This window comes from Notolepis coatsorum, assembly GCF_963971535.1.
Source record: "Notolepis coatsorum genome assembly, chromosome: 6".
Classification (NCBI taxonomy): Eukaryota; Metazoa; Chordata; class Actinopteri; order Aulopiformes; family Paralepididae; genus Notolepis; species Notolepis coatsorum.
The window spans coordinates 156,636,985-156,649,285 of NC_140170.1; the positions used below are offsets into that span (position 1 = coordinate 156,636,985).

The 12,301-nt window shown below is 43.5% G+C and overlaps 1 protein-coding gene across 1 annotated transcript; it reads right to left on the reverse strand.

Moving 5' to 3' along the window:
- Positions 1-3,547: 3,547 nt before the first annotated feature.
- gnrh2 (gonadotropin-releasing hormone 2) lies at positions 3,548-7,451 on the reverse strand (the record flags this gene model as incomplete). Its single annotated transcript, XM_084317652.1, has 3 exons — positions 3,548-3,586; positions 5,102-5,185; positions 7,314-7,451. 3 exons carry the CDS (start codon positions 7,449-7,451, stop codon positions 3,548-3,550), a joined length of 261 nt encoding a protein of 86 aa, XP_084173778.1.
- Between the last annotated feature and the right edge of the window lie 4,850 nt (positions 7,452-12,301).

Below are 12,301 nucleotides of genomic sequence, written 5' to 3' on the forward strand. Positions count from 1 at the left end.
CTACATTTGACATAGAAACTGTACATTGGAGGAGGTTGGGTAGGTGGGGTGGGGTTGGGTGGGGCTGTACATTGGAGGTGGGGGGGAGGGGGGTACATTGGAATACTGACAAAGCCATGCTTGGTATTTATTGTACAACTGGGTTAGGACATTTGTAGGGGCCAGTTTTGAATTGCAGTCTCCCGTAGGTGTTCTTTGAGAGTGTTTTTGAAGGTGGGTAGTGATTCACATTCCTTTACAGCTTTGGGTAGGGCGTTCCACATTGTTGTGGCATAATTGCGAAACGTGTTTAGTCCCTTGTTTGAGCCGAATCTGGGTTTTACATGATTTGTGGAGCTCCCTCTGGTGTTGTGATCGTGGTATTCACTGACCTTTGGGAAGTATTTTGACATGTACATGGGTACCTTGGTCGTGTAGTGTATCTTGTAGACCAGGCCCATTGCAAGTTGCTGTACTCTGTTGTCTACTCTAAGCCATCCTAGGTTGGCAAAGTGTGCAGGGGTGAGGTGGGTTCTAGGAGTCAGGTCAAGCAGCAGTCTGACTAGTTTGTTTTGAGATGTTTGTAATTTGGTTTTTAGTGCCTTTGAGGTGCTTTGGTACCATGAGGTGCAAGCATAGTCGTAGTACCCTTGAATGAGTGCTCCTGCCAGAGTATTCAGGGTATTCTTGTTTACCAGGGAGGAGATCCGGTACAAGAATCGAGTTCGTTGATTGACTTTTTTTATTACATTGGATGCCATTTTGTCACAGGAAAGATTAGCCTCTAGGATGGAACCCAGGTAGGTAATTTCATCTTTCCTTGTGACAATATTGTCACCCACTGTAACTGAGAAGCCGTCGGTCTTGCTGAGTTTGTTATTTGAAACGAAGAGAATGGACTCTGTTTTGCCCATGTGTAATGATAGTTTGTTGTCGGCGAGCCATATGCAGATTTTGCCTAGTTCCGAGCTGAGGGTTTTTTCAACCTGTAACTTGTTCTTGTCAGAGACCAGCAGGGCTGAGTCGTCCGCAAACAGGAACAAGTTGCAGTCACAAGCTGACGACATGTCATTTGCATAAATTAGGAACAGTAGTGGTCCTAGTATGCTTCCTTGTGGAACACCACAGTTCACTGTGAGGGGGGGGGGGATAGAGTACCGTTTACCTCCATCATCTGTTCTCTCCCCTCCAGGTAGGATTGTATCCAGCTCACTGATAAACTATCAAAACCAATTGCTTTTAGTTTGTCAATCAGAATGGTGTGATTGACAGTGTCGAAGGCCTTTTGTAGGTCTAGCATGACCATGCCGCAGTATTTGCCCGCGTCCACCTCTTGCTTGATGTGGTCGTTCAAATAGAGAAGGCATGTGTCAGTGGAGTGGGATGTTCTGAAGCCAGATTGGAATTCGTAGATTCGATTTTTATCCGTAAGGTACTTTTCGACCTGTTCGTATACTATTTTTTCCATGACTTTCGAGATGGATGTAAGGATAGAAACAGGGCGGTAGTTGCCTGGGTCTAATTTGCTGCCCTTTTTGTGCAGGGGTGTTACTCTCGCTATTTTGAAGTCCTTGGGGACGTGTCCCTGTTTCATGGAGAGGTTTATTATGTGTGTGATGACTGGGGTGATGGCGGCTGCTGAGTCTCTAAGGAATTTGGAGGGGATGTTGTCATGGCCAGTGGCTTTGTTCGGTTGGAGGGCGCTCAGTTTATTGAGTACCTCATCTGTAGTTACCATTTCCAGTTTGAAATCGTCTTTGTGGACGCCTAGGTTCTTGTAGTATGCTACTATGTGTTCTACCCCATACTGCCCTGAGTGGGAGGGTAGTTTGTTTACCAGTGTTGTGGCTATGTTTGTGAAGAAAGTGTTTAAGTAATTGGCTACATCCAGTTTGTCTGTGATGAGCGTGTTGTCCGTCTTTATGTTTATGTTTGAGAACCTGGTTTTAAGTTTTTTTTACTGCAAACTCGATTCTTGTACCGGATCTCCTCTCTGGTAAACAAGAATACCCTGAAGACTCTGGCAGGAGCACTCATTCAAGGGTACTGACTATTGACTATGCGTGCACGTGCACCTCATGGTACCAAAGCACCTCAAAGGCGCTAAAAACAAAATTACAAACATCTCAAAACAAACTGGTCAGACTACTGCTTGACCTGACTCCTAGAACCCACCTCACCCCGGCCCACTTTGACAACCTAGGATGGCTTAGAGTAGACGACAGAGTACAGCAACTTGCAATGGGCCTGGTCTACAAGATACACTACACGACCAAGGTACCCATGTACATGTCAAAATACTTCCCAAAGGTCAGTGAATACCACGATCACAACACCAGAGGGAGCTCCACAAATCATGTTAAACCCAGATTCGGCTCAAACAAGGGACTAAACACTTTTCGCAATTATGCCACATCAATGTGGAACGCCCTACCTAAAGCTGTAAAGGAATGTGAATCACTACCCACTTTCAAAAACACTCTCAAAGAACACCTACGGGAGACTGCAATTCGAAACTGGCCCCTGTAAATGTCCTAACCCAACCCCCTCCAATGATGTAAATGATGTAAATGACCAAGTATGGTTTTGTCAATATTCCAATGTACAGTTTTGCTTGTACAGTTGTACCACCCCTCCTACCCAACCCCCCCCAGCCACCCCACCCACCTCCAATGTACACAGTCCCCCCCCAACCCCACCCCACCTACCCAACCACCTCCAATGTACAGTTCCCCCACCCCACCCCCCAACCCCACCCCACCTACCCAACCTCCTCCAATGTACAGTTTCTACGTCAAATGTATATACTCTCTTTTCTGGACTCTTTTTGTATCACAAACAGTACTGTATTTGCAAATCTGGTATGTCATAAATATATAGATGTAGCAGTACTGTCTATCTGTATGTCGTGTATGTCATATAATGTTATGATGAATTGAAAATGGGGGACCCTGATGTAAACAAGACGAAAGTCTTTCTCTGGTCTGCATCCCCTTAACAATTGTATGTATTGAGCTGTACTGTACTGTACCCATTCTGCAATCTTTTAATAAAGTTTTCAATCAATCAATCAATCAGCACGCCCACGCCCCATTCTGAATACCTGTTCCCACGGGGCCATGGGATGATCTATTCGACACATCTAGAATAATATTATATTCTAAGAAGAATACCAGGGATATTATCGAGCACTACTGTGGTTCAATGCCTACATACGTACATTTCCAAACAATCTATGCTTGATTTTGATTTTAAAACCAAGATTATTTTGGCAGTTGGTTGACTTCTGACTGTTTCTACAGTACATCCAAATCAATTGAGGATAACAGAGATAAAACATTAATAACAAAATATATACTTTATTACAGGAAACAATATTTGTAACATTTGTTTGACCACAATGCGCAGCAGCATACAATACTGTAATGTAAATGTACTAACACAACATATTTATAATAAACCAGACCAGGGGGCCTAGACTGTCTTGATCAGATGAGGTAACCCGGTGAGGAAATGTCGATCAACTCATTTGCAGTAGGTAGAAAAGCAAGGCAGGATGGGGAGGCTGTCACTTTCTGTTCCGGAACTCTCTGGCCAAGGCATCCAACTGTAAAGAGTTTAGATTCAGTATCTAAAGTCTATCAGACTGACTTCATCGTTATTACTGTTGTGTATTTTGGTTGTTTACAAGAAATAATACCTACAGTTATTCATCCTGTTGGCATGCAGCATGCAGTATCTTTTTACGCTCTTCACTTTATGTTCCGACAGCCCAATGGTCCCACAGCCCTATGTTCCCACAGCCCAATGGTCCCACAGCCCTATGTTCCCACAGCCCAAAACAAATAAACCTCTTGAATCTTGAATCCCAATGTTCCCACATTTCTTATTTTTTTTATCCACTTTTTCTCCTCCATTATTTTTTTCTATTTTTCTCCCATCCCAATTTAGCCGTGCCAATTCTCCCCTCCCCTGTCTTGATCGTTGCTCGCATGTGCCCCCCACTGGCCGGTCGTAGGGAGGATAGAAGCCCATCACATGTCCCCTCCGATACATGTGGAGGCAGCCAGTCACATCTTTTCACCTACCAGCGCGGACTCTCATTGGCGAGGAGTAACGTGTAGGAGGCTCACACTGCCCCCGCCATTATCCTGACTTTGCTGTGCAGGCGCCCTGACCGACCTGTAGGAGTCGCTGTTTATAACGTCCAGATTACCACCTATCGACTTCCCTCTCGCTAACTCTGCCAATTGGGCGCCCAAGTGGCGAACCATGTAACGCGCTGCGTCGCGGCACGGCCGACCCGGGTTCGATTCCCGGACCCGGCGTCATTTGCCGAATGGCGTCATTTGCCGAATGTCTTCCCCCCGCTCTGTCTCCCGTTCTTCCTCTCTCTCTCTCTCTACTGGACTGCCCAGTAGTAAAAAGCGATAAACGCTAAAAAATAAATCTTTAAAAAAAAAAACTCTGCCAATTGAGTTAGTATGACAGCCGGCCCAAGCCGGAGGCAACGCTGACAGCTGGATTCCATACCGGTGTCTCTTGCATTGGTGACGAGCGCAATGTCTGCTGCGCCACCCAGCCGCCGTGTTCCCACAAGATTTTCTTTCACAAAAAATTAGGCCCTATGTTCCCACTTTTCTAAGATCTCTCTCAAAACGAGGCCCTATGTTGCCACAGCCCTATGTTCCCACATTTCTAAAAAAATTCTCAAAATTAGGCCCTATGTTCCCACAGCCCAATGGTCCCACATCCCTATGTTCCCAGACGCACCCTCTACTACCAGAGGACAATTGGATAATAATTGGTTGGGTGTAATTGGCTACCAAATTAAGAGAAAGGGGTATACAATTAGATACAAATTTATGAAAAAAGGAAATGTGGGAACATAGGGCTGTGGGAACATAGGGCCTAATTTTGAGTGAAAAAAATCTTAGAAATGTGGGAACATAATAGGGCTGTGGGACCATTGGGCTGTGGGAACATAGGCCTACTCCCACTTTACTTACAAGAATGTCTTTCAGAATGCTTTGAAACTAATTTATGAAAAAGGAAATGTGGGAACATAGGGCTGTGGGACCATTGGGCTGTGGGAACATAGGCCTACTCCCACTTTACTTACAAGAATGTCTTTCAGAATGCTCCTCCGCTGGGGTCGCAGGTAGCTACATTCTCCCGCCTCGCACAGCTTAATCTCCTCTGAAATCTGAGAAAGGGCGGAAGAGGAGAGGAAAGGGGAAGGGATTTGTGTTATCGGGAAGATCCCGCACGCTGTCTTTTAAGCTCGCAACTAGAACTTGTTTATTGAAAGAAGCTGCACTTCCTACAAACAGTAAATATTCATGTTCACACAGGCCTGGAGCAGTAGTTCAGGACGTCTGTACTGAGCCTGGCTGGGAGGTTGGTATAATGTAACCCCCGCTATCCAATATTCATTCAATAGTAGTCAGTCACAGACGTCTTGCGTAACAGTAAGAAGCATTTTGTATAAAAGTATTCTGTACTTCTGTATGACAACTATTAAAGAAACTTGAAACTTGGTTAGCAAACAGGTGATTGTAGCCATATTGGTTGGCAAAACACGTCATTAGAATACTATGAATAGTCATTACAGTAATAAGTGGTGTATCTTGTGTTTACTGTTTACCTTTACCCATAGTATATATTCAGATGAACCTTTTTGTATTTATTTATTGCTTATATTTATTGTATCGTTGTGCTGTATGATGACAATACATTTGAATCTAATCTAACGTGTATTATGACCGATAGGGCATACAGACCCTCATCTGCACCTTTGTTTACACTTTACACTGTTTATTTTTCTCATATTTTTATATTCATATTTGTATTGTCTATATTTATGTCTTTCTTCTATTACCCTACCCATACCTGAACCCCCCCCCCCCCCATGCTGCTATAAAGGCCACATTTCCCCAAGGGGATCAATAAAGGAATATCTGATCTATCTTATTTTATCTTATCTTAAATTATGTGCAGGAGAGGAGAGGGGAAAATTCACATAATTTCCATTTAACTTGATATATTATCCACTAGGTAGAATATAAAAATATATAAATATATTCTCCACTAGGTAGACAGGCCAACAAGCAACCGGAAGATTTCTGGTTCCACCCCTGACACTGACAGGAGAGAGTACTCAAGCTGCGAGCTGGCAATTTGGGGGTTGGCTGGAATTACATCGATGGTGCCCATCTTCTCTCCCAAAGTGCCCTTGAACAAGGCACTAAACTCTTAAACTGCTCCAGGGGTGTTCTGCTGCGGGCAACCCTGTGCTCTATCCTCTCTGAAGAAATGCATATGTCAGACGTATGGGCGTGAGTATCTAGGAGGGATATGCAGAAAGACATTGCCTTGTGTGAATTGACACTGAAGTAGGCCTAATCTTTTTCTTCTTTTACACTGCTGCACACACACACACACACACACACACACACACACACACACACACACACACACACACACACACACACACACACACACACACACACACACACACACACACACAGACACACACACACACACACACACACACACACACACACACACACACACACACACACACACATTGGCTCCTACCCAGGGACGTGCACAGGACTTTAGAGGGGCAGGTGTTCAAAGGCTGAAAAGGGCACTACACTTGTGTGTATCTATTAACCGAGCGAGCGTGCGAGCACGATTTTTAAGGGCCCTTTTCGGGCGGGGGGCCCCCTTTTTATGCTTTTTTGGGGGGTTTTGGTGATCAAATATTGAATATTGAACTATAATAATCAGTGCAGGAGCTCACTTATCCTTGAAAGACACTTTTATCACTGACTTAAAAGGCCCATACATCTCCATAAATGTCCAGGGGGGAGGGAATAAGTGCTTACCCTACAGCCCCAAGAAGTGCTGTATATTCTGTATTGTTTAATATAAATGCATTTTTTATTCCAATCCCGATTTGTATTTGAGATTCCCAAATCCCATCGGACTTGACTTCTTCGTCTCCCTCAATGAGTGTAATACCAGCATTCAACTGTATGCGCCACAGCGGTTTCTATCATCATCATCATCACCACCCACGCTATGCATAAAATATATAGGTCCGCGGAGGAGGCCGTGCAAACTGCAATGGAATATGGGGCATCTCTCTCTGTCCCTAATATTTTGATTCTATCCTGACATTTTTCAGTTGGAAGGGCAGTCTATATGCGTAACGGTAAAAAAAAAAAAAAAAAAAATCTTCAAAAAGGGCACTTTTTTGATGAGGCTCAAAAAGGCAGGTGCTCAGGCACCCCTTGGCCTCTATGTGTGCACGTGCCTGCTCCTACCTCTGAGGTGGCAAACGAGTCTAGCTCCCTCTTGCCTCCAGGGTACCAGCCATGAGACCAGTGCTGGGAGAAGGACAGCTGGGCTCCGAGACACAGCAGCAGCCCCAGCAGCAGCACCAGCCGAGACACACACATCATATTCCCACCTGGGGGAGAGGGAAGAGCACACAGGACACTCTCATTTGTTACACATCATATTCCCACCTGGGGGAGAGGGAAGAGCACACAGGACACTCTCATTTGTTACACATCATATTCCCACCTGGGGGAGAGGGAAGAGCACACAGGACACTCTCGTTTGTTACACATCATATTCCCACCTGGGGGAGAGGGAAGAGCACACAGGACACTCTCGTTTGTTACACATCATATTCCCACCTGGGGGAGAGGGAAGAGCACACAGGACACTCTCGTTTGTTACACATCATATTCCCACCTGGGGGAGAGGGAAGAGCACACAGGACACTCTCGTTTGTTACACATCATATTCCCACCTGGGGGAGAGGGAAGAGCACACAGGACACTCTCGTTTGTTACACATCATATTCCCACCTGGGGGAGAGGGAAGAGCACACGGGACACTCTCGTTTGTTACACATCATATTCCCACCTGGGGGAGAGGGAAGAGCACACAGGACACTCTCGTTTGTTACACATCATATTCCCACCTGGGGGAGAGGGAAGAGCACACAGGACACTCTTGTTCGTTACACATCCAAGAAAAAGCTATGCAACTCTGACCAGCTCCCGTACGTATCAAGTGTTTTAGAGCGGGAGAGTCCTGACCACTACCTGCTCGTTGTGGAGGGCCAGATTTTGGCCCATGGACACTACTTGGTAAAGTGAAATGACCCCAGTCCCCAGTGTTTAACTGTACAATAATGAACCCAGACAATCTATTCTGTAGTAAATATATCACCAAAAACTAGTTTCAGGTCGATAGAATGAGTGACATGAGCAACACCCTCTGCCACCATGCGTCCTGTGAGCCTGACACCATTATATTTTCCATCACAACATTCACAGCTGATAAGATGAACAGAAGGCAGTGCAATTAATTCAAAACGTCCACAAGAATCTTTACCTTAGTTCCAACTTCCCTTTGTATCTCAGCAGAGTTATATACGTCGGTGTAGATGTCCCCCGCAGATCCTTACGTACGTCCACTTCACCTCTGTCTCTCAACCGGTTTCTATCAACCTGTCTTTCCAGTGCAATAGTTTAGAACTAGGTTGTGATTCATGTGAGCCTCCTCCTCCTCGATATATGTACTAACCTAAAGTCCCCCCCCCCCCCACACACACAGCCTGTCAGACCACGTCACGCTATCTGTCTGTCTATGCCCCACCCAATATTGACTCCTCTTGCTCCCTTGACTGATGAGTGGTCTTGGGGGACAATTGGGTGCCGCTCAATTCCAATTATCATCAGCAAACAGCACTCACCATCTTTGGGATGCTCAACCCCCCCCCCCCCCCCCCACCACCCTGCCAACACACACACACACGCACGCACACGCACACACACACACACACATCACCACCTTTATCGGCCTCCACTCGAATAATTAACACTTAACTCAAGCCAAATATCCATCTGCTAATTTTGTCAACACTTTTCTTTTTTTGTACAACGTAGCGCTGCCAACAGGTCTCGCAAGTTGAAAAACCTATAGTAGTCTTTCTTCTTGGAATGTTTACATTTGTAATGCTCAATATCTCCAAACTGTGGTAACGTAGTTCAATAAGCTCACCTACTAGTGACTGAAACTCAGTGCATGCATACATTCTCGCAGAACACTGTACCAGCATCTCCATGGAGAAATGTCAAGAGTATTGTTTTCACAGATCAACGCAGTTGAACTTAAACATTGTCGTCATTCAATCATTCATTCCTCCACCACTCATAAGAATGTCTTCTTTCATTCATTCATATTGTCGTCTATTTTACACCCCAGTAAGAAAAGACAGAATGTTTTAGTGTTTCATCTCTGTTTGCACCCGTTCCAATTACTGGACACTCACACCGCGTCACACCAGGTCAACCCCAGGAACACCGGATGACAAGGGAAGCAAACACACACTTCCTGTCCAGGCCATCAGTGACACTCCCCTCAATTACAAGGCGACAGGCATTTTCTGGTAAGGTAAAGGTAGAGGGAGCGCCTATCCGCTTGCTACTTGACAGGGTGACCTGCGTCTGTTGACTAGTTGATCCGTCGGCTCCCCGAGCTCACGGTTTGACACAGGACTTGACATGGGAGTGACGGGACTGGCAAATACCAGGGGATTGGTCGAAGCGAGACGGTGACACGACGACGGAGAGAGGATATGTGTCACGAATGAGACGCTGGGTGACGGCTGTCATGTGAGGAAGTGTGGAAAACCCTCTGCATCGCTGCCCGGGTGGCAGGTGTGTATGTTTTCCCCAGGCCATCAGGAGGCTCAATGACATCCTGCAACACTAACCCATCCATCTACATTCATTGCACACACGTCCACACACTCACTTTAAACACTCACCTTTAACATTCACTTTTAACACTACACGTTTTATCTATTTATACCAATAAAGATTTGCACTACATCCATACCTCATTTTTGCATTTTGCATAAAAAATTATTTTGCATTTTGTACTTTAGTTTGTATATTGTATATTTAGTATAGTGTTTGGACTTTATTCTTTTTACTGTATGCAGCACATTCTCAGGGGGCTCATACAGAACCAAGCATTTCACTGTAATGTACATGCACTTTATATGTGACAAATAAAACAAAAACTTGAACTTAAACTTGAAACTTTCATATCTTTTGTTACTTTACTCTTCATTATTTTTCATTAGTATTATTATTATTGGGATGTGGAAAAGTTGTGGTCTGAGGCTCAACACCATTCATATAACTCTAAGCAGAAGATATAGTAACTTTATTGGAAGTTAGGCTGAAATATCAAAGAATAGCAATTTTTTTTTACCACTAGCCACCCCTCCAAATGTCTTGTGTATCAATAAACCCTCTCTTATGTCTGGATGGAAGGCTTGTCTCTTAAACTATGTGTTACAACAACAGGACAGGAAGCATGAGATCAACAATCGGTCTCCCGTCTTTCTATCCTTCAGGATTATACAGAAGGGAAGGATGATGAACTGTTTTGGTATAGTGTTCACTCAAGACAAGAATATTATCTGTTAAATCAACAATAACACATTACCCAAATGATTCATCCAGTTGAATAATTGGGAGTTAGCCAATTAACTCTGCATGAATAATTTAGTGAGGTTTAGGGTTAAGCATTGATTTGAAGACCATTCCAAGAGGAAGGCCTGATCTATACACCACGTAAGGATTGGGCAATTATTTTTGAAAGACTAGCATTAGTCTTATACAAGGGGCTATAATGACTGTCAAAGGGGGCTGATGACCGGAACCAAGCCAGGACAACATGCTGAGGGCTGTGATGTCTGAACGCATGTTACAGTACTGGATCTCTTGTTGTGCAACAGGGAAATACGGTCCTCAGCATATCGTTTTTGGCCCTCTTAATGGGTTATGAGCTTTCTCCGTAGCTGCCCCCAGGCTGTGGAACTCCCTCTCCCCCTCCATCCGAGGCTCTGACACCATCAACCTCTTCAAAACCCACCTAAAAACTCACCTGTTCACACTTGCCTTCGCGCCTTGCTCCCAAGTAGCCCACCCCCTTCCGCCGACTCTTTTCTTTTAAGCTACTGATCCCGTTGTTTTTGTTTTTTGTTACTGTTTCGTCCAATTGGACAGCACCTTGCCTCCTTTTTATTTTATTTGTTTTATTTTTCCTGTTGTTACTATATATATATATTCATATTTTACCCTTTCTTTTATATAGCTTCTCTCTCTTTGTAAAGTGTCCTTGAGTGTGAGAAAGGCGCTTCTCTCTTTAAATCCAATTTATTATTATTATAAGGAATGATATGATACAAATATTGTATACTACATTACATTTACATTTTACATTGTCTTTTAGCTGACGCTTTTATCCAAAGCGACTTACAAGTTCTGTACGACAAGTCAGCAGGAAAGGTACAACTCTTTCAGCTGAGTAACAATGTTCATCAAACAGTGCTGAAGATTGGGTGGTGCAGTGTTGAGTGCATAGTAGTAAAGACATAATGATATACTATTTGCTATATTGTATCTCGATTTAATTAGAATATATTGGAGTGATCACTAAAAGGCTATTAGCAAATACCATGATGATAACACCTTAAGATGAAAAAGCCTGCTGCTATGCTTCTGGGGTGCTGAGTCCAAACTGAACATTTCAACTGACGAAGATCTAAGCTTTTGTGGTGCTGAGCCCAAACTGTGAAATATACTGTATATATTTATATATCCACAAATAGGGCCCAAACTGTGAAATATACTGTAGATATATCCACATATAGGGCCCAAACTGTGAAATATACTGTAGATATATCCACATGGGGCCCACACTGTGAAATATACTGTAGATATATTTATATAGCCACATAGGGCTCAAACTGTGAAATATACTGTAGATATATTTATATATCCATCCACATAGGACTGAAACTGTGAAATATACTGTAGATATATGTATAGTATATCCACATAGGACTGAAACTGTGAAATATACTGTAGATATATCCACATAGGGCCCAAACTGTAAAATATACTGTAGATATATTTATATATCCAATTATCCACATAGGGCTCAAATTGTGAAATATACTGTAGATATATTTATATATCCAATTATCCACATAGGGCTCAAATTGTGAAATATACTGTAGATATATTTATATAGCCACATAGGACCCAAACTGTGAAATATACTGTAGATATATTTATATATCCACATAGGACCCAAACTGTGAAATATACTAGATATATTTATATATCCACATAGGGCTCAAACTGTGAAATATACTGTAGATATATCTACATACGGCCCAAACTGTGAAATATACTGTAGATATACATATTTATTT